This window comes from Fukomys damarensis, unplaced genomic scaffold, assembly GCF_012274545.1.
Source record: "Fukomys damarensis isolate Sample0158 unplaced genomic scaffold, DMR_v1.0_HiC HiC_scaffold_17, whole genome shotgun sequence".
NCBI classification, from domain to species: Eukaryota; Metazoa; Chordata; class Mammalia; order Rodentia; family Bathyergidae; genus Fukomys; species Fukomys damarensis.
The window spans coordinates 70,836,561-70,859,353 of record NW_022900929.1 but is presented as its reverse complement, the minus strand read 5'-3'; the positions used below and the strand labels follow the sequence as shown (position 1 = coordinate 70,859,353).

The 22,793-nt window shown below is 45.1% G+C and overlaps 1 protein-coding gene across 8 annotated transcripts in view; it reads left to right on the top strand.

Annotated features, from left to right (window-relative positions):
* Nin (ninein) overlaps positions 1 to 22,793 on the top strand; it is an 85,010-nt gene that overhangs the window by 10,164 nt on the left and 52,053 nt on the right. For all 8 annotated transcript variants that reach the window (XM_033765175.1, XM_033765179.1, XM_033765174.1 and 5 more), the window contains exons 2-3: positions 2,813 to 2,894; positions 14,317 to 14,483. In XM_033765175.1, coding sequence (XP_033621066.1) covers positions 2,813 to 2,894; positions 14,317 to 14,483 — 249 coding nt within the window. The remainder of the gene's footprint in view (positions 1 to 2,812; positions 2,895 to 14,316; positions 14,484 to 22,793) is intronic.

Genomic DNA, 22,793 nt, shown 5'->3' with positions numbered 1-22,793 from the left:
AGGAGAGACCTGCGCAGTGGAGTAGAAAGGATGAGAATTTCTCCAGAGAAATGGCTCCTTTTGAAGCAGAATCTTCCTGTTCAGCTTGGGACGGCAGCCAGGGGAGGCCTGGCCTTCATCCGGATCCTTCCACGCATATCCCCAGCTGAGCTCACCGCACACAGCAGACAGGCTGAGTCTCCGATTCTGGAGCTGAGGAGACAGATACCCAGCTCTCCCTACTGCCATCTCCAGTCTCCACTTGGCTGTCTGAGTCACTTCCATGGCCAGCTGCTTTGCCTTAAAATATGGCCATCTCTATACCTGTTAGAAGTACTAACTTTTGTAAGGCACCTAAAAAGTCCTAAGATGTCCTAAGGTGTTTTGTTTTATGCTTCACCGTCCTGCCATCAGTGTGCAAGAGTCATCAATGCCCCCGGCCTCTGCAGGGCTTGGCATCATCCAGCCTGACTATGCTTTGAGGTTATCTGTTTATTTATTTGCATGGGTTTGTGATACAGAATGACCGCGTTCCTCGTGGGGAGTTGGTGCGTGTACATGTAGCATCGTAATCCTTTTTACTTCCCCTTTCCATCCTTTCTCCCTCCTTCCCTAGATCTTCTTCCCACCTGCACACCTCCCTAACGCTCCTGGGGTGAGGAGGATTCCGAAACACACAGTGTATGCAGTGCTCCTAGCACAGCACCTGCTTGACTCCCTGTGATGTTTCCCGAGACAGTGAGCTGACAGCAGAGAATTTTGTCATTCTCAATCCCTGCTGTGTCGCCAGGGCCTAGGATGGTGTCTGGAAGATAGCAGCTGCTCAGTAAATATTTGGAAAGTGAGTCATATGTATCACTTGCTAGATAGTCCCATGATTTTTTTACAGATGAGCAAACTAAAGCCCAGAGAGGCTTAGCAGTTTAGCCAAATCACAGACAAAGGGAGTGGCAGAGCTGGAGTTAGGACCTGGACCCATCTGGCTGCATATCCTGCATGGATCCTGCTGACCTGCCCGCTGCGTTCCCAGAGAAGGAGAGAAGATTCTGGTAGGAATTAGGAGATGCTTGTCAAGGGCCCTATTTGGGAGAAGCCAAAGGTCTGCGATGCTTGTGAACTGGCTGGAAGGGAAGATGGCCTTGCCCTTGTGAACTGGAGCTGGGAGGCCCCGTGCCTGAAGCCTGTCTTCTCCAAAGCAGGAGCCACATGCTCCTCCTTCCTGCAGTTTCCAGAGTGATTTGTCAGCTGTGAAACCCAATTAGCACCACTACATCTCTGCCGTTGTTTCACTGTCCTGGCTCTTCAGCAGATGCCCTGCCTCCCTTGACAGATCCCTGTTCTGGCTCCTTCATTTATGTTGCTATTTAAAATCCATGCAGTTGAACCTGAAAGTTGCCAAGAAGGTAGATCCTACGTGTTCATAACACCACACACGTGCACACACACATACACACTTTAAAAAGGAAAGTAACTACATGAGTAATGGCTATGTCAATTAACCTATGGTGGTGATTGTCTCACTGTGCATATGTACTTGAACCATCAAGTTGAATGCCTTAAATTTAAAAAAAACTCCACACAGTCTAAAGAAATATGAATTTGGAAAGTTATTTCAGTTAATGAAAATGATATGGTACAGAAGGCATATATTATTTGGGAGAGTGTTATAAACTAAGCAAATAGAATTTTATGACATATAAATCAAGGTTGCTGCTCTGCTTTCATCTGCACACAAAGACGTTCTCTGCTGTTTTTCTCCATTGTTTAGATGGTGTAGACTAACAGGATGTGCTGCTTTCCCACATTTAATTTGGAAGTGTTTTTAAATCTGTCACCTATATTTAAACCTCAGCAGTGTTTGTAATGAAATCCAAATAGGCCCGCAGCACACACATTATACATTTACCCACTTTCATTTTTTTTTAATTCATTAAGTTTGTGGGTACATTCTTTGTATAGAATATGATGACAGTCGTCACTGGGAGTTTGTACCTTTACATGATATATCTTGGTCTTTATTTTCTTCCCCAAACCCCACTTTCATTTTATATTTACCAGCAGGGTTCTGTGTAAACAGGAGGCACCATTATCAAGCTAGAATTATAGTGAGAAGAAATACTCTCTCTCCTGTCCTGGGGTAAGAGCACATAAATTGCAGTTCTAGAGAAATACATTTGGTGAAGAAATACATTTAAGTGAAGTGATATTCCAGTTCTGATTGAATATTTCCTTAAGTAAAACTAGAGTTCGTTCCCACTTCAAAGCAATTGTATTTTTATGGATTCATGGAAATACTTCTCAGGGCTCTTTTATCTTTTGTGTTTGCATTTGATTTTTTTCTGCTTTATAGACTCACAGAGGCCTTGGGTAATAGATAAATATTATATAGCAGCCCTAGGCAAGACCATACTTGAATCATCCTCGAAGGAGCGCTTATGCCCTAAGAGATAAAAGTGTATGGAGAACTGTGGCTGTGGTTCATTTTTGTTGGGAGGTTTCTTCTAATGTCTAACCTAACATCTTTGTCCTCTGATCTTCAGAAAAATAAAAGGAGCTGAGAGTTCAGAGTGTTATCTTTTCCTGTGTTTACAAAGAGAGTTTTGCCAAATAGCTTTCTTAGTATTGATATAAACAGCAATGTGTTTATGGCACAGGTTGCAAAAAAATTCACATCCCACTTTCCCTGCTGTGCTTTAGAGAAATAAAAAAAGGGAACAGGACAAAATGTGAAAGGATTCGCTTCAGTGGTGCCAGGATGGGACAAAATGGTTCTCAGACCTTTTAGATGGTTTTGTGGAAATGACTTTAAATGTTTTTTCTTTTCTTTTCCTAGGTGCATTTTGACCAATTTAAAGAAGCATTAATACTTATCTTATCTAGAACTCTGTCCAATGAAGAGCACTTTCAGGAACCAGGTAAGGGCCCTGAGTCTTCTCTACTTTCCCCTTTAAAAGTTGACCAGGGAAAAATGTGGGCCCTGGAGGCCTGTCTGGGAAGGATTTAGGACATCTGCCTTTCACAGATTGGGCAGTTATTTCCAGTGACTTCTCTTTCGATATGATCGTAAAACCCTTACAGCTGTTGAACACCAAAATGAGACTTCTCTCCTACAGCAGTGTAGTGTGGAAAAAAATAATTGGATTGTTCTGAGGCAATATGTCCGATGGTATGGCAATAACTCAGTCTTGGAATGAGCAGAGTGAAACTCATCGGTATTTCCTGGGTAAATGGAAGCATATGATTTGGGGGGACATTGTTCCTGGAAGAAGAATTGTGGCTGATTAGAGATAATGTAGAAACAACTTTGTTTAGTCCTATTCAGTGGATCACCCTCTGCTAGAGACATTCCCATGTGATATTGCAATTAATCTGCCCTTCCCCCCTGAGAGTTCTTGGGAATCGTGTAGTTCAGTTTTGTATTGCCATTGCCTAGAAGAATGCTTAGCACATGGTGAGTATCCAGAGAATGTTACGAAATAGAAAATTTAATATTGTACTTCATTGATTTTTTTAAAGGCACCGTACATTTTAAGACACACTGTTATTTCATGTATATCTAAGAAGAAAAATTTTGCCAAATATAAAATGCCATTGATTATAAAATATATCCTGGTTTTATTGTATTCCAACCTCATGTTGGTATGTGTGAGAGTCGATAAAAATATGGCAGAGATTGAAGGGGAAGACTAAACAGTGTAGAAATTTGTATTAAAGTACAGTCTGGTTTTATCAAATCAGTGGTCATGGGCCAGTGATAGGAGCTGACTATAAAGAGACACCAGGGAGTCTTTGGGGTGGTGAAACTTCTTTGTGATGATTTTGATGGTAGTTATGTGATTGTGTGAGATTTTCCAATCCATAGTTTGTACGCTAATGGGTAAAATTTACTCAAAATAAATAACACCTTAGAAAACCTGATTTTAAAAAAGAGAACATCAAAAAATAGAGTCCAGTTTGAGACTGAGGAGAAATCATTAACATTCTGTGGTTACCAGGAATCAGGCAGTGTGAACTACATAATGAGCACAGATGGGAACTTGTCATATCCTAATGGTGACCTTCTTCTTCATTGTACCTTCTGATGTGGTCCAGATTTGTATCATGTGTCCGAACGCTGCCTTCACCGGTGTTTCGGATTTGGTGTGAGTCTCCCCTTTCTGCTAATGTGACCACCTCCGAGAAAGTCATTCTCAACTCTGAAGCTTGCCTGAGCCTTTTGGAAATCCCCAGTGAGCTTGCATTCTTAAGATTTTTCCAGTAAGAGTAGAACTTCTGCCAGAGACCCCTCCTGGAGCACAGACCTTTATTACTCATGCACTTTCACATTTTGTTGGTATTTTTACCTTTTTAAGGTTGTCATCTTGATAACAATTACGTGAGGTCTAGCGACTCCGAACAGAGCGACGGTGGCATCACCACTGGCGGTACATTTTGGTTAATATGAGTAAAGGTAATTTAAAACATAAATTCAGTATTTTGCCGTGTGCTGGTAGTGTCCTTTTATGTGGATTTGGAATGGGCAGCTGTGCCACAAATCCGCGCGATCCTTTTGCTGCCCTTTCTTCAAAGCCTGTACTGTCACCTGCCTGAAAATTGTAACAAAGATGCAGATTGAGCATGGCTGTGGGGGTTCCCCCCATGCAGGGTGCAGTGCTGGAGCCTAAGCGACAGCGTGAGCTGGACGGTGGCTACCAACAGCCGGGAAGTGGAACTGGTAAACGCAGCTCCAGCTGGTAGCTTCGTGGTTACGCGTGGGCCTCGCTGTTGTGCAGAGGTCCTAGTCTGGATCTGACTTCCACAGAGGCATACGGAAGGGATTTTTATAGTTTGCTCTGTGTCCCATCCTCTGGGTGGGCTGCAGCAAATCTTTGTGACGGGATTGTCCCAAAGCAGTGTCATGCCGCAGTGAAGTAAGTGCTTGTCGGTAGCATTCCAACCAGCATTTAATGACTTTCCCAACGTTTGTCCTGGCAGGATAACATCTAGAATGGAGCCTGTGCCTTAAGAGTGTGCTTCATCTAATGTAGGTGTGAGCCAGCCCTTCCTCCCGTACTTCCTGCTTTGTTCCGAACATCCCTCTGGGTTCTCTCTCCTTTGCCCTGCTCTCCCTGACCCCTCCAGTTGTTCCTAGGGATTAAGCAATTCTTTCCACTCCACCATGCCGGGCGCACTCTAAATATGACCCCACCCCCCAGCCTGGCTGGTTTGGCTGGCAGAGACACAGGGAGGAGGAGGGTCAGGACTCCAGCGAAGAGTATCAGGAGGCGCTCTGAGCTCCACCTCTCCCTCTCGCTTTGTGGAAATGACCGTCCCTAAATTGTAGACCACAGCACATTAGGCCTGGAGAGGACTCTGCCCTTTTATCAGAGGGCAAGCTGAGGTGTAGAGAGGCAGAGGAGGATGTTACACCATCACCATGGGATGTGGAGAGTTTGGTTTAAGAATTGTAGCCCTCAGGTGGCTGAGCTGGTCCTCAGTGTAGCCTGATCAGAGAGGGCCCAAGTGGCCAGAGGTGGCAAGGAGTCAGAGCCAGCTATGCTGCCCATTAGCAGCAGGACACCTGTGGTCCCCCACATCGTCAGGCTGCTCGGTGTTAAATCATCTTTTACCGCCAGGTCCCAGTTTGTGTGTGGTATTTTGCTTTGCCTTTTGAAACCAGTGACCCTGGTGGACTAAAAGAGCAGGAGCTGCCCTTAAACCATGGACAGAGACTAGAAAAAATAGGAAGGCCACGGCACGCTGCCCTAGAAACCCAGAGGGTCATGACTTGATGCTTTCTAATACCTAAGAGTTCTGTAAGTTAAAATGCCAGCTACCCTACCTGGCTGTAATACAGAAAAGTCAGCCTGACAGGATGAAAAGAACCGGAAGCAAGGAGTTAGGGATGAACTGCCTCTGCTCTCGTAGTCATGGGACCTTGCACGCTGCACCTCTGTGGTCTTTTATCAGCTCAGGTCTAAACGTGGCTATCCTGGAAAATATTTCAATTCTCTTTCAACTTCAAGACTGAATTGTATTGTCTCCTGATAGTTAAATGACATTATCTGAATCTTTGGGGGAAAAAAAATCTAGCTTTGTGCTTTTTGTAAGATCTTACTTAATGTAAATTGACAGTCTAAAGTTCTTCCTAAGGATGAATGTCCACTCTATTTCGTGCCTTCATCTTTTTCTAATAAAAGGCAGCTGCGTGTAAATCATACAAAAGCAGAGCTCTAATGGGATTTGAGAAGAGATGAAATTAAGTCATTATTTCCATAGTCTTGGGCTCTGCTGTTTATAACTTCTCGGAGTCACTGTTTCTGTATTGTTAAAATGAAGGGGCATGGGCTAGATTATTGTCAGCATCTTTATAATTCTCATATTTGTGATTCTAAGATGCTAGGAGGTTTTTCCCTAAAAAGCAATAATCATAACAACTGCAACACAATGAAGAATACTGAAATTCAGATAAGGACAGAAAAAATGGAGTGAGTATATAGGGAATCCTTTGTAAATTCCAAAGTGATTAACATTGCCAGCGGCATAATTCCCTCATATCTGCACATGCAGTTTAATTTTTAAATTATTTTTCTAGAATAAAAGAAGGGCAACAATGCAATTATTAGCTATTCATTCAATTTGATGGCTTTGGGTTATTGGATTTTTGTAGTGGAAATGCCGCCTGGATCCAGTCTCCAGAGATTTTGTCCGTGTTTGATGCATCTTGCATTAGATTCCTGTTTTGTGTAGATGTTGGCATCTACATTGAAAATATCTTTCCTTTGTTTGGAGGGGTAAGAAAACTCAGGTTTGGAAAACCCAACTCATTAGAAAAAAGGTCTAGGAATCATTTTGGAACAGGTGATTATTTTTGTATCAGACTTTCCTAATTTCAGGAACTATCCAAGTTGTAGTTATCTTCTTTATATTCTTTAGAAGCCATTAATGCAATAAACAGAAACCTTTTTGTTCACTTGGCAAATGTGTAATACAGTCAGTTCTGTGGCACACTGTTGGGATAGATCCTGAATTGCAGCAGTTGAAGATTTGTGATAGCAGCTGCATTTAGAGACTGTGGGCCAAGCTCTGGTGCTGACCGTGGTCCCTATTTGAGGGAGGTGTTACACACAGATGACCCAACGAGGATTGGTCTGTGTCCTCTCTTTGGCTAAGATAAATAAGAACATACTCTCTGGTATCAGTGAGAAGTTTTCTCCAAAAGTTAAAAGCAAAACAAACCATCACCACCAACAACAATAATATTAAGGTATTAAGGGTAATAAGGGTGTGTTTATAAAGTCATAAAAATTGGAAACAGTTGTGACTACTATGATCATGTAACGTAATTGTACCTTTCTACGCAAGACAATAGGTACCAAGAACTATAATAATGCTTTTGGCTAATTGATACCACTCTTGGATTTTATGCTATGTAAGTAATTGCAGACATGCACAAAGATACATGTATAGAGTGGTCATTTCAGATTGTGTGTGTGTGTGTGTGTGTGTGTGTGTGTGTGTGTGTGTGTGTGTAGTATCAGGTGAGAAACTTTGCAGTATTACACCTGTGTAATCAAAGACTAAGCAGCTATTCGAACTGGTGGGCAGGAGCCCGGGTGTGGTGGTGTACGCCTGTAATCCCAGCACTTGGGAGGCTGAGGCAGGGGGATCGCTGTGAGTTGGAGACCAGCCTGGGCTACACAGTGAGTTTCAGAGCAGTCTGAACTACATAGTGAGACCCTGTCTCAAAAACAAAACAAAACAAAACAAAAAAACCAAACAAACAAAAAACCTGGCAGGCCAGGGATTTAGCTCAGTGGCACTGTGCCTGCCTTGCAAGCGCAAGGTCCTGAGTTCGATCCCCAGTACCAAAAAAATAAATAAATAAAACTGTGGCACACATTTCTTGTTAGGACAGTTTCACTAAAGATTAAAACAAAAAACTTTAAAAATACATGCATATGTGCAAGAAATACACGTTATTTAAAATTAAGACCCATGAGCATTTCCTTGGGAGTTATGTTTGTATTTTATGCCAACCTCAGTGAGTGTATAAGGAGGCTTACAAAGGACATGAAGATGGTAGTTTTCTGTAGTGAGTCTTAGAGAACTGACATGTCCCTCTCACTTCAGTCCAGGGAAAGCTGACTCACGAGGAAGAGAAAATTAGGACAAGCACAAGATCGAGATAAGGCAGCTCCAGTTTCTGAGATGACAGCTGGATAACACCATTGCACATTTGCTTACCTGGCCCCAGAAGTGAGGTTGAGGGATCTGCTGTGGAGTTGAGGGCTGTGACCTCTTCCTGATCTTCCTTCTCTGGGGCCCAGTGCTGGACATCTGTCTCTGGCCTGATGGCTCTGGATACCACTGGTTCCGTGGGATCCAGGTGGAAGGGCCCGAGTGTGCCTGGAACGCTCAGGATAGGAGCTGCAGGTGCATGGTGACCTTGCTCCTTGGAGCACCTACTGTTTTTCCTTCTTGCAGATGAGGAAACTATGCCTTTGGGAGGCTAAATACTTCTGACCCTGTGCAAGTTGAGTACCCATGTGGAGGTCCATTAAGTGCAGGCTCTTTCTTTGAAGCCCCACTGCCCTGGAATGTGTTACCCAGTCCTCCTGGGTAGATAATCCTACCAGTAGAGTGCTTTTAGAAAAAAGATGACCACAGTCATTATTAAATTGTAGACAGTGTGAGTTGGTGTTCAATGCATAGGAGAAAAATTTCCAGGAAAGTTGTGCTGAGAGTTTACTGGAAAGAAGTGAGTTTTGAGTTGAGCCCTTGAACAACAGGGAGGATTCACTTAAGCGAAATGTGACTCTCTTGCCTTCTTCCCCAAAGTAGTACAAGATTCTGGGCCTCCTAGCAGAGATAAGCCAACTGATCTCCCGCAGAGACCAGGGAAGCAATTATATAATCGCTATTGACTCAAAGATCTCTTCCGGCTGACTGATCTTCGTCTGCTGTAAGTCTGAGATAGACCATGTCTTCAGAAGAGTCAGCCCTGGGCATTGCCACACCACTCTCACCCATGTCTTGAGCAACTTTAGAGGGTGTGCAACTTCCTCTCCGAGCCTTCCTCTCAGGCAGGGCTAATTAGAGCCACCCCCATCACCATTGTAACCGTAGCCTGTGTTCCATCCGGAAGTGATAGAGACACCGATGAGAAAACTGCCCCTTTATCCAGGGAGGACTTGCAGTCCTGTGGAACATCTGCACCTTGTATGGAGGTTCTAGGAGAGAGGAGTAGGTGGGGGGTGGTGTCCTAATCCCGCCCCTGCCAGGCAGCACCCGGAAGGAAGTGTGGGCTGATGAGGCTGCTTCCTGCTGATGGCTCACATGGGCAGGGGCAGGGAGAAGAGGGAATGCTGCAGATGTCACAGAGTCTTATTCGGTTCGTTTTCTCCTGAGCTCTCTTCTCCCTGTCTCAGCTTGGGGTGTCCTCGCCCCACTTTTTTCTTCTTCTTACCAGTCAGCTCCCCACCTCTACCTCCTTTTCTCCTTGCTCCCCCTTGCAACACTTCCCAACTACTTTTCTGTCCCCCCGATGTTTCTCTTGCTGCCCCCCACCCTGCCCTCCGTGGGTCTCTAGGTCTCTGCTACCCCCCCTTCTCTGTCTTTCCCTTTTCTCTGTGTATTTCTCTCTGTCAATCTCTGTCTCTAGGTGTCTCTCCCGGGTATGGCCAGGGTTCCCCTGGGGTTTTCTCTTCCCCTTTCTTCCTGTATTTGGAATCAGGCGTGGGTTTGTACCCTCGCCGTGTGATCCTTGTGTGTGGGTGCATTGGGAGCAAGTGAGGCAGTCGGTGCTTGGGGGGCTGTGTGCATGACCACCTTTTATCAAGAAAGCCTCTTCGGGGTTATTGACTTGAGGTTTGCACCTATTTCATTTTTTTACTCTTCCTTACTCTTTGTTGGTTTCAGGTAATCCTGTGAGTTCAGCATTAAGCCTCAGCTGAAGTCCTTCGGAAGGGGATGTTGTCTCTGGGAATAACTCCCTAGGCTCACTTAAATGAGCCAGAAAGTAGAAAGCAAGGGTCCGCAGGATGCTTATCTAATAAGAATGTCCCTTATACCTAAATGAGAACATCAGCACCATAAGGGCTGATCCTTGGAAACAAGCTCATTTCTTCATCCTTGGAAATGGGCTCAGGTTATTTTTCGGTATCAGAAGAGTTTGATTTAAAAAAAAAAAAAAAAGGTGATGTGTCCATTTTACCCTCTAGCATGAGTAGGTATAATGCAGTGCCTTCTTCATGGCCCCGTCCCATAAGGAGCCTGCCTGACGCTGGAGGACACCTCTGGAAATCTGCTTCAACTCCCCATGTGTGTGCTGTGGGTGCCAGTCCAACCTGGGTCCCAAACTTGTGTTTGTGCAAAGAAAGCGTTTGCATGAAAGGCGTTGAGGCTTTTGGGTGACTGTCTACCATCTGTCCAGTCATTGCACATTTGTTTACCTGCTGCAAGCAATGACATTGAGGAATCTGCTGTGGAATTGAGGGCTGTGAACTCTTCCTGACCCTTTTCCTCTGGGGTCCAGCACTGGGCGTCTCTCACTGGCCTTGGATACCACTGGTTCCATGGGATCCGGAGGGAAGGACCAGAGAGTTCCTGGAGCACTCGGGATAGGAGCTGCAGGTTCATGGTGACCCGCGTTGGCTGTCGGCACTCCTGGCCACCCGTCCAGGGGGTTTCAGAGGAGCTCAGTACCCAAGTGGTCGTCTGCATCACGTAGGAGCCTGTGGTCAGTTTTAAGAAGTAGGTGTCATGTACAGCTTAGTATAGATTTGGAAAGCTGTTTTTCCCATCTACACTGCTGCTGGGAAGAGATTTAGGAGAGAAATGAAAGGTGTGGGTGTTGTTTGCCATACCTGCAACTGTCTCATCCCCCAGGATGTCATTCTCCTTGGCAAATTGTACTTCAGTTTCCTTTTTATTGTAAGTGCAGAACATTGTGGTCACAAGTCATACACGGGCATGGAAAGGAATGGTGTCACGGCTCTGCGGTTTCTCTTCTTGGGACAGTGAGATGTGGATAAAGAATGAGCACCCACGCTTTGTTCAGCTTTTCTGATCCAGAGGAATAGATTTTGTTTTTATCTTGTGAATTCCCTGATTAGATCTTTTTCCCTACCTGCTTGGTTGAAACCCAGTTTCTCCTACTTTCCTCCAGCATCGTTAGAGGATTGCAACAATGTTTCTCTTTTTTTCCCTTGCTCCTGACCAAGGGCTTAGTTTTTGGAATAAAACATAGGCCATTTCAGCTGGGCCTGCCCTTGCTGTGCCTGGTGTGTCTGATAATAAGCTCTCCTGGGATGGGGCCGAGGCTCCTCAAGCCAGGCTAGGCTTGTCTGTCTGCTTCCCTTCAAAGCCTGTTTTTATTTTTATGCAGTGATGCCAGATAGAAGAAATGGAAAGTGGGAAAGAGAAAATGAGTCCAAAGCTACATACTCCAAGCAGAATCATTAATATGCTTTCCAGGAACTAAGACAGCATAGGCAGGGTGGTTCTTTAGCCTCAGTTTCCCTGGCATTTCTCATCTTCCTTGAAGCTCATGCTTGCAGCAGTTACGAGTTCTGTGTTAGGGGAGGCTATGGGGTATAATTTTCTTGGGCCGGGGAGTTAGCTCAGTGGCACTGCGCCTGTCTCACAAGCACAAGGTCCTATCAAACTGTGTTACATCTGGGTGTGCCCACCATGGCTGGGCTGCAGTTTGGAGTCTGTTCAGTTGCAGGCCTTCGTGAGTGTGCAAGAGTTTCCCGGTCTCACCACGGCCTCCCCTTTGTAGGACTGTTGCTGTTGGCTTCTGAAGCCCTGGTTGAGATTAATAAGAATGATCAGAGTTTTCAAATGTTCGATGCAGCAGTAGCTGTTGCCCGTGAATGTTCTCTCTGGACCTCCCTGTTCTGACAGTCTCTTTTCTCTCTTATGTAAATTCAGTGGTGTTGCTGTCAGTGGGAGAGGGATGTGTGAGTATGTAATTCTGAAAGGCAACTTGTAAAAATGGTTTGATGAGTCTCAGTTTTTACTGGTTACTTGGATGGTTTGAGAAATTTAGTAATGAGGAAACCTTAATCCATTCTTCCTTTGTGTGTGTTGAAATCTTTATTGCAAAAAGATTGTATGTATATAGTTTAATGGCTATCTCTAGAAGTTGACTGTCATGTGTATGTATTCTGTAGAACATAACCTAAAGCATGCTCAAAATTGGTTCTTACAGTTGGTATAATAAAAACTTCAAGTTCCTAGCAATGCAAAAGTAAGTAAATAAGTAAACGAAAGCTCCACAGGTCCCTAGTGATTCACAATCTATTATCTTTCATGGGTTCGGAAAAGAGCTGTTTGGAATCTACTACGGTCCACCCCGCCCCACAATGGGGAGCAGTTTAGTAAATAGTTAGGGAACCATTTCGTCTACAAGTAAGTTTAGGACTTGGTCACACTGGGGTTTTGAAGACAGCTGCTTCCTCCCACTACTGTCTTTCATCTGAAAAGGAACAGCGTACAGAAAAATCTCCTTTGTCAATTGCCATCCCCAGGACTTGATCGTTGCTCTTTTTATTGAGGTTGTAAGTTTCACTTTTAATCTTTGCAAGCCGCAGTAGTTAACTACTGGTGTATCTTGTCTGCCACTAACGTTTAAGCACATCTAATACATTAAGGATGGTTCTGCATTGCCTCTTATCTGACTAGCATCTGTGGGTGTCAGCTGCCAACAAGTAGCTCGAGTGTCTGTGCCGCTCCTGAATACCCACAAGCTGACACACTCTCTTCTGATAAAAGGTACCTTCAAATATGCATGCGATTTTCAGTATAAATTTTGTATGCTTAAATGCTTCCTGTAAGGGAATCGTTCGACCTAATAAAATGACTTGGCTGGGACTTTTTAGAAAGCTGGATATAAATATCACTAGAGACTGTATAGCTCACATAAATACTTCACTCAGAGCTTGGCTGAGCATTTTCAGAATGCTTCTGGAAACATTTGTGAATATCATCATGAAATCTGAGCTCAGAGGAAGGGTCGGGGTAGAGGGAGTCAGTCCAAAGGGCCACCCGCCCGCCCAAGGAACCAATAAAATAAGGGCCAACAGACCATGGCTCAGTGGTGGTAAAGGAAGAGTTTTGTGCTTTCAGCTCTTATCCAACTAACCACCCTTATTTTGACAGTGTGTGTGCACAATGCCTTGTCTGAAAGGCCACACATCTGTGTTGAGAGGTACCTTGACAGTTACAGTATATTCTCCTCCAGAGAGCCTGTGTATCTGTGTAGAGAGCAAGACCATAGAAATCAAAGAAGTGCCAGTCTTTTATGTTTAATGGAATATTTTCTTATAATACTGTGCAAGGTGCTTACAAACCTTTAAGGTGATATTCGAACAGAGTGAAGTATTTATTGCTTTAAAGTTATCCGTAGTAAAGATTAGCTTGTAGTTTGTGGTCGTGGTGGCGGTGGCGGCGGTGGTGGTGATGGTGATGGCGATGCTGAACCTATGACTCTTTGTGTGTCACAATGCCGAAGTCCTCCATGGTCAAGAGACAACTCCCGCCCTATACCCATTTCTCCTTTTGTCCAGTGTTGAAGTTCAGGAAGAGAAAAACACATTGCACACCATTTTTTTCCCTTCATTTCATTCAGTTTGCATTTGCTATTCTAGTCCATAGCTTTTAACTTTATAATGAGATCTTGATACCAGGTTTCATAGAGGTGAGTAGCTGTTGTCAGTTGATTGGAATCCACTTGGTCCCTCGCCCTGTTCTGGCATCCTGCTTGTCTGATGGATCAGCAAGCAGGACGGTTAGCAAAGGCACCACTGAGATAAGGGAAAGTGTTCAGATGAGAGGTGTGGGTGCTGACCTCACAGTGCTGGCATGAGATCCATTTTATTATCACTTTCCAAGACTTTCTCTGAGGCATCTCTGTTAGTTTTCTGTTCCTTACTGCAACCCACCCACCCTCTACCCCTAAACAACACCAGCTTAATAAACAGAAGACCAGCTTTGGCCTCTCCCCTTTTCCTGAGGTCCAGTGGAATTTTTTATTATCCTAATTCTTACTGTGCAAGGTGCTTAAAAGTCTGCAAGATGATGTTGAAGTGTGTGTGAGTCCAATCCTTGCTGCCATCACTGTATCTGGCCCGGACTGTGCACATGTATAATCCGGGTGCCGTAAATCATTCAGAATTAGAAGCTGTGCTCTGCCTCCGACCCGATGACTTGTACCCGCCCACGGTCATCACAGCTGGCAAACAGTGGTGGCCTATTCCGGGGCTGGTATAAGAGGCTGTGGCTGGCAGCTGTGAGTATCAGCTCGGCTGAGATTCCATGTAATGTGGCCCCAACTTTTTTCTCCTTATCCAGACTGCTCGCCAGAAGCTCAGCCCAAGTATGTCAGAGGTGGCAAGCGTTATGGACGAAGGTCCTTGCCTGAATTTCAAGAATCTGTGGAGGAGTTTGCAGAGGTGACAGTGATCGAGCCCCTAGACGAAGCGCGGCCCTCGCACATCCCAGCTGGTGACTGCAGTGAGGTAAGGAGCAGGTCTCAGGGTTCCGGGATGATGGTCACGTCCATGAGGCAGGGGGACGGGAGAAGTGGAAGATTTGATGCCACACACACTTTCCTTGGCTAGCGGCTCTCTGCTGAGGTTACGACTTGCCTTTTGGACCTAGCCGGTTTGTGTTTCAGTTATTTGAATGTCTTCACCTCTGTTTCAGCTTCTAGCGCGCTGACCTTTCAGTGTGTGCTTTACATGCATGCGCTTAACTTTCAGTACTTTCACGGTGTCTGAGGTCGTCCAGCTCTCAGAAATATCGCTTCCCCTCCATGCACGTTTTTCAGTAATCTAAAAGGCTAACAAAGTCTTTCCCACTCCCTATCCAAACTATAAAACAGCATCCGTGGCAGGTAGAGAATGAAAGCCACTTTAAGAGCCTGCATCTCACCTTTTGTGGCATGAGGGAGCAACTACACTCAGTTCCTACCCCAAGGCATGGAGCAGGGCACTGTCCCCTTGCTCAGTGGTGGCCCTGGTTCTTCCTAGCTCTTCTGTCATACCCAAGCCGCCTCCCCTCCAGCCTGCAGAGATTTGCCCACCTCCCCTGGCCATCACCTACCAACAAAGGAGGAGCAGTAATAGTTTCTTTACGGCTCATTGACGAGCATCCCAGTTGTAAAAGATGATTAAAAATGCCGTGCTGAGCAAGCTCTAAATATTTCTTGCTAATCCTAGATCAGATTGGGGCTGAAAATACTTCAGATACTAATATAGACTGGAAAAGAGGCAAGTGCCTCAAGATTCTGAAAGCGGGGGTGGGTGGGGGTTTGCAAACGTGTGTGTGTGTGTGTGTGTGTGTGTGGTTGACTAACATCCCTATTGAGCTTATTGAAATCTGTAGGAAACTTGCTCCCAGTAATTTCTCCAGCATTCAGATGAGTATCCTTAAATTTCCTGTATACTTACAACCCCATGGTAACAAGGAAGGCAGTACTGAAATGTACAAGAACACATCTGCCAAACAGCAGTTTGTGTTGTTTTTGGTTTTGGTTTTTTTTTTTTTTTCAGTAAGTGAGGTTGCTGTTCTCATCCAAGATGTGAAGGAACAATGTCAGAAATGAGAGTGAGAAAAAAAACAAAGCGTCTAGAAGAGAGAGAGAGAAGTCAAGAACATGGAATAAGAGTTGTGTAGTGGGGGAAGGGAGGAGAAGAACGCTGCCTAGAACATCAAGGTGCAGGTGCCCGGTCAGCCTTGGCAGGGCCTCTTCTTGTCTGGGGTCCAGTCAGTGTTGGGGGCCCTTTCCCTCTCTCAGGAAAACACACTTGCGCGCACACACAAAGAGGAGGCAAGGGAGGCAAGGACTTCGCATACTTCAGGTGGAGCAGTATTTATAATACTGTATTGCTCTTGCTTTCAGGAAGGATATCATGTTACTACATAAAGTCTGCTTCATAACCCTGAGTAGTGTGAAATGTATTTGACATACTTCCACCTGAAAAAAAAAATAGGTAAAACATCTCAGCTTTATATTTGGGAAACCACTTTTAAGGCTGGTGTCTCATGTCACCAAAGGTTCTGAAGATATCATTCTTTGGTGGTAATAAATTAAATGACTACTTGTCTTTTGACACAATAGCTTCTGGTCACCCCTTGGTGATACCCAGAAAGTTCCCAGGCAGAGCTAAATGTTGCAGGCAGTGTATTTCTTATGACTTTGTTATAGTTTATTTACTGACTCCTAGGCAGACTGACAGCTTTAAAAGTGAGACTTCGATTTCACATATCAATGAAGAAGAGTTGAAGGCTGGGCCTGGGTAAAACCTTGCCACTTGCAAAGAATTTATTGTAAGAATCCTTTCTCCCCCAGTATATTACATAAACTTCCTTAAATCCTCCAGAATCCTCTTGGTGCTATATACAGAATGTGTAGTGTTCACAGCCTGCCATCAGAGGCCTGCCAAGGGTCATTTCTCTGGATTTCTCTTCCCACTGAAGACTCCTCCTGATTCTGATCGCGTAGTCTATTTTATCTGCCACGCTTGGCCTCCTACACAGGTCCCAATAACAACTTTTTTGCTCTGCTTTTTTTAATTGCCCAAAGTGGACTCAAACCAAAGACCTGGCTGTTTCTTACCTAAATAGGAACTGTTTGACAAGCTGAATTGATCCTGTCATTTTTCAAATCAACTTTAAAAACTGCTAGCTTCTCGTTAACCTTTAATGATCCCATTGGCAGCTAAAAAGACAAATTCCAGCCTTGTGCCCCAGCCCTGACTGGGAATCCCACTCGCCGGTGTCTCCATCGGCACCAGGCTGTCTTCTCGCCGCACACCACCCTGTCACAGCGTTTCTGTTTCCTGGCTGGTGTCTGCATTAGCAGCAGCAGTTGAGAGAGTCACTCACTTGGCCAGGGTCACCTGCCTGGCAGTATAGGCTCACTCTAGAAACCTTTGTCCCTTCTCTAAGGGCTGGCTGGGTCTCTTAGAAGACACAGGTAATTTTCCTTATTGTAGAGCCAGCCCCCCGTTGGGAAGAAAATCTCAGCGGCATTTAATCCCCCAAGGAGTCCAAATCTGTCAGGAGTTCTTTGCTATCCTGCTGGCTTCTTTTCTCTCCCATTTGTTTGCTGAAGTGTAAAGGAGTTAGGAATTTAGTCTTCAGGTTCGCACTTCCTCTCAGTGCCCACCTGGCAACAGTGATGGAGGTTGGAGAGTTGGGTCTCCATGGATGTGAATATTTCATAGGGCACAGTCAGATGGTGAGCGGGAGACTGCGTACTTGGGTCCTCTTGTAGGTTTTCTGTGACTACCGGGTCCTGGCTTAGGGCAAGACAGCCTTCTTAGGACTGCAGTTTTTCCTGGTCTCATCATGCCTAGGTTTTTCTAAAATGACTTCAAGGTTTCTTCATGAAGGCAATAAAAGATCTGAATAGGAATTAAACAGAAGGGTGATTTGGCTGCTGCTGTCACTGGGAGACTAATTTTTGCTCTAGTTGAGTCAAGTAATCATCTCGTTGACCTGAGAACTTGTGGAGGGTTAGGCAGTGTGATGAAACAGTGTTACAAGCACCTATCAGAGAGGCTCACTTCCTGTGAGGAACTCATCCTACGTTGATAAGTGAGCAGCCATCTGAGAAGGGAGAATAGTAATTCTTCCCTCTTTTTTATCTAGGGTTGTGCTATAGTAGGGGAAGTTGCTACAGGCCAACAAGAATTCATTCATTCGCTCATTCATTCATTCCCAGGCTCTTGAGTTAATTCTGCATCCTTATTTAGGAGACCTTCTCCCATAAGCATAAACCAAAATTACTGGTAATTCTCTGCGGTCTACCTGTCACCCCATCCTTCCTCTTCTGTTCAAGAAAATATCTAGATGTGCAGATGAGTGTGGGGCTATTACAGATGTTGCTTTGAAACAGCTAAATTTATATTTGAAGTTAAGTCCCATGTGAACCTTCAGGCTCTGTTAGTTGCGAGCCCCTTGGCACTCTGGTGACTTCAAGGTGCACGGATGTGACATGCGGCCACAGGTGAGAACCCACATCACGGTGTAGCCAGGGTTCTGCCATGTCCCCTGCACAGAATATATGAAAATAAACCTGTCTACAAGGTGTTTGGATCACATTCGATTTTGGTTTCAGTTCATCCGTGTCAGAGTCCCAATATAAACTGTAAACGTTTAATAGTCTCCATCCTACCCTGCCTCCCTCACCCCATGCTTTCATCAGGCAATTTGATTCTTTCCTGCTGAAACAGAAAATATCTAACCTAGCTATTAACCAGGTCTCCTCTATCCAGTTTAGTTTATAAGGCAATGAAGTCATTCTGTAGGGAAAGACGACTGTCATCTTGCGAAATTTCCAGCACTACAGTGTAGCCATTCAGAATTTCATTTAGGAAGCCTGGAGCAGAACGTGCTATTTCATAAGTGACAGGTAGGTCCCACCAGCAACTGCAGTGTACTTCACCTTCCAATTTAGGGTGTTTATCTGGTAGATGGATCCCTCGGGAGTGTGACCTCTCATCTCGGGTGGTATTGAAAGGAAAGTGGTGATTTTTCTTTCTTCATGGGATTGTTTCCACTCAGGCAAATCCAGCGGGACATTCTCTTCTCAATTAATCCAACCTAACAAAGGGCGCATTCTTGATTCCAACGCAAGGTGTGATTAATGAGAAGGTTTGGTTGACCCTGTTCTGGCTTTGTTTTATTGAGATACAGAAGTAAAGCTTTAAGTCCAGAAGACTAAATTATTTTGCCCTTTATGTGTAATGGTTACTGATCTGACCTTGAATTTTATGCTCATATTTCTTTTGAAGGTAGAAAGAGGGGAATAAACAAAACTAATTCTCAATTCTATTCTCTATTCTTTGGATCTGGTAGGAAAGATTGTGCAATTAATACAATTGGGGCAGGGCCACTTTGCTTTCTGCCCTGGTTGAAAACAAGGGGACACCTTGTTAACTGTTTTCCTCCACAGGGAATAAATCGGGACTAGTAAGATTCTTATCAAGAACAAGGACCTTTGAACAATTATTTCTCCAACTGTAGACAATAGCAGTGTAAGCCAAACTGTGGGCTTGTCCATTGCAGTTTAAGTGAAAACCTGAGAGAAAAAGTTCAAGTTAATTGCCAGGCACCCGAGGATGGGTAAGCAAACCCTAGCTTAGCGCTGGGACTGTGAAGTTAGGAGAGCAGGGGTGGCAGTTGTTAAAGTCTCCATTCTCTCCCCAAGAAAACTCCAAAACGGATTTTGCTACCCCTACATAAGACCAAACTCCTTCAAGAAGTATGAAGCTGATTTATCTTGCCCATATGTTCATTTTCATACATGCATAAACTTTGCAGTTGAACTTTATGAATTATTCATTCCCATTGTATACAGTCAGGAAGTAACTCTAGAGCAAGCTTCTTAATAAATGAGCATGGTTCAGCTGAGCGCTTTTGTAGCTAAAATATGCTTATTTTCCCATTACTCCCATTACCTTTCTTTGTTCCAGCCTTTGACAAAGCAAGCAGTTTTGTTGCTGATGCCATCAAATGCTATGACATCCTCAGGATGGATGTTTTGATTCATGCGTTCCAGTCTTTGCCTTTATATTTCTTACGTCTTATGAGATCATTTGGCTATTCCGGAGATGAAACACTCATTCTGGAGGCAAGAGGAGATCACTGGAAAGTGATCGGAGAAGTCCCTTCAAAGCTAATAAGTTGCCTCTTGTTCTAACAAGACTTCCAGACCCTGGTGTCCTGGTGGTCTTTGTGACTTGATCCCAGGGGGAATTCGCTTGGAATCCGGTCCCTACCCCACCTCCTAACAAATCAATAGTTTATAATATTCATTTTCTAGCTAGAAACATAACAAATAAAAAACAAGTTAATTGTAATGATAGTAATATTCTCCAACTATTCCATTAAATGTGATCCATGTAGAAAAGTAATATCAATGATCCATTGATCAACTCTGGTGAGTGGATGAGGAATCGAACTATTCCTGCCATTTAAGGTTTTTGAAATCAAGTACACTCAGCCTGGGTGGAAGAGGCTTAAAATTCAAACTTTTTAATTTGGCATTTCCTCACACTGGCAGTACTGAAGGAAGGCTTTTTGGCAGAGTGGTAAGACTCACTGAATTTATGTGCATTTTAAAATCATGCATTAATTCCGGTTATCCCCAGCGCTTACTTGTAGCGTTTAATTGCTTTTAAAGATAAAGGCACTGATTTGCATTCCAGCCGTGACAGCCCTGCCACCCACCCAGGAGCTTGTGCCTGCGTTCAGAATGGAGACCTGAGTTGGGCTGTCAGGCGGCAGAGTGGCAAATGAGCCGCAGCCCCGGGAATTGTGTCCTACAGAAACAATGGCCAGCCCACTTAGCTTCTAGAGGCTGGGCTTTATAAATATTTAGGACTGTGAGCGGAGCACCCCATGGAATGCTGTGTTGGAAAAAGTCCTAAAGTTTCGATCTTAAGTGTTCTCCCTAAACAGATTGCTGTTTTTCTTCTGAGACACCCATGCTTTTATCAAAGCTTTAGCTCATCTTGTTGGGGGAGCTTTGTTAGTCTAGTAAATTTCTTTCCTCTTTTTTCCAGGCTTGCAAGACCTTCCCCTTTCTAAACAGAATCTGCTGCAGGCTCGGGGGCTGCTGCTGAGTTCAGCTCGGCAACTTCTGCTGGGGAAGAATAGCCCCATGTGTGCCTTCATAATCGTTTTAATTAGCTGTACATTCTGTGGGGCACAGAGGTCTCTGCTGAAGCAGATGGCTGCTGGCGTTAGCACTGGGCTATTGTGAGCAGGGGCTGCACCAGGCCGCTCGGCTGCAGATGCTGGCCTGGCGTTGGGGCTGGAAGCCGGGATCCAGAGACTCTGGCCATCTGCTCTGTAGTTTCCCAAAGCAGGTGTCGCTCCGAAGAAAGCATTCCTGAAATCGGTGCCCCCTGTGTGGCGGATGTGTGTGGAGCTCCCTCGTCCAGCTGTAGCATAACCCAAGAGCTGGCCACAATGGCCCATGTGACCTTGAGGTCCGTGCCCTCGGGGTGGCCGCAGGGGCTCCTTTTGTCTGCCCAGGTGGGTGGGGATCCTCTCTGGAGCAGCCTTCTGGGGCCAGGCAACCCCTGGCCCTCTCCTGTGTCCAAGCTCAGCGGGGCTGTGGTCCGGCGCTTGGTAATGAGGACTCACGGGGCAGGCCCTGCCAGCTGTGGCTGCTCAGGGGACACCGTACATGGGGGGAGGTCCCCAGGGAAAGCTCTGATGGCTTTATCACAGTAACCCAAAGCTGCAGTTATGGTCCTCCCCCCAGCTTTATTCAGGTATAATTGACAAATAGAAGTTGTACACGTATATGAAATGGTTACATTGATCCCACTAACAAAGCAAAGTGTTAGTTTTTAAGGGTCTCTTCCGTGTTGTTCATAAAGTGGTGACACTGGCCTATCTGCTGTTGCTTTCTTCTGTCCTTGTCCCAGTTTTGTTTGGGAGGCGGGTCTTGTTATTCACATACCTGTGAGGAGACTGAGGCACACAGGTTAGGTGACTGCCGGGGTCACCAGACCAGTAAAGGAGGAATGTGAAAGTGGGCCCCGGAAGCCTCTTCTGGCGGAAGCGGTAACAAGAGCTTACCTTTCCTACGGCTCACGCACGCGCCTCTGTGTCCGGTAGCGTGGCTAGGAGAGTCCTTCCCTAGAAGGGTCACAGGAAGTGGATAAGCCAGGTTTAACCCCAGCGGTTTCTCTCTGTTAAGCACTTGTGTTTGTCCACTCTACAGTTTTGCCTCCAGAGTGAACAATAGCTGAGGTCCTACAGAACATTTCAGTCCATTGCTATCCACTCCCCGGTGCGCAACAACAGATCCTTTCCCATGAATTCGGTATTCCATATGCATCCCAGCAATTCTCCCTTCCTCCCTCCCCAGCTCTTCCAAAGATGCTGGTGATTATATCCCTTCCAACACTCCTGGCAGATCTGTGTCTGGAGGCCACCTGCCAGCTTTCACTGTGCCGGGAAAACCAGCAGCAATTACAGGACCCTGTTCCAGAATGATGCCTCCTTTTATTGCTGCTGTTTCAGTAGCAGAGTGATCTAATCCTTCCCTGACACACACCCCTCCTAACTGGCTTTCTTTTCCTTCTCCTCTAGCTTTTTAATTGGAACAACTAGCTCGAGGCAGTGAGAATGAAAATAAATGAGCCGTGAATGAATTGAATCTTCCTCCAGCCCCCCCACCATTGCAATTCAGTAACACCCCCGTGCCATGTGCTTACCTCCCCTTTACTGAAGGAACAGAACCTGGGACAAGGGGAAGCAGAGCAGAGCCAAATCTAGGTGCTGAACTCCATCTCCAGCTGAGGCGGTCTTGGAATGGAAACACGAACATCGGCATAAGCGTCTTTCTTCTAGCAGGAGGGTCCTAGCTAGATCTGTTTCTTGTCAAGGGTCCTGGGAGAATGTTTGGGAGACTCTTAACCCTCGGGTTTTATTTTTTTATTCTGGTTTATTTTATTGCTTTTTGAGAGAAGGTCTTTCTTTGTCGTTCAGGCTGGCTTTGAACTCACTGTGTAGCCCAGGCTGGCCTCGAACTCATGGTTATCCTGATCCTTCACCCTCCAGAGCGCTGGGATTGTAGGGTTGTGCCACCACGCCCAGCTTATCTTCAGATTTTAGAATGGGTGTGTGTTGTCCCTAACCCATCCACCCCCACCTGAGTTAAGAGTTGGGTGACATTTAAGCTAAGGTGCTGCATGGGGTTTAAAAGGCTTGGCTACTAAGTCAGGAGGGTCATGAGTCCACACTGAGATTTTGTCTCAAAAAAACAAGCAAAAAAAAAAAAAAAAAAAAAAAAAAAAACA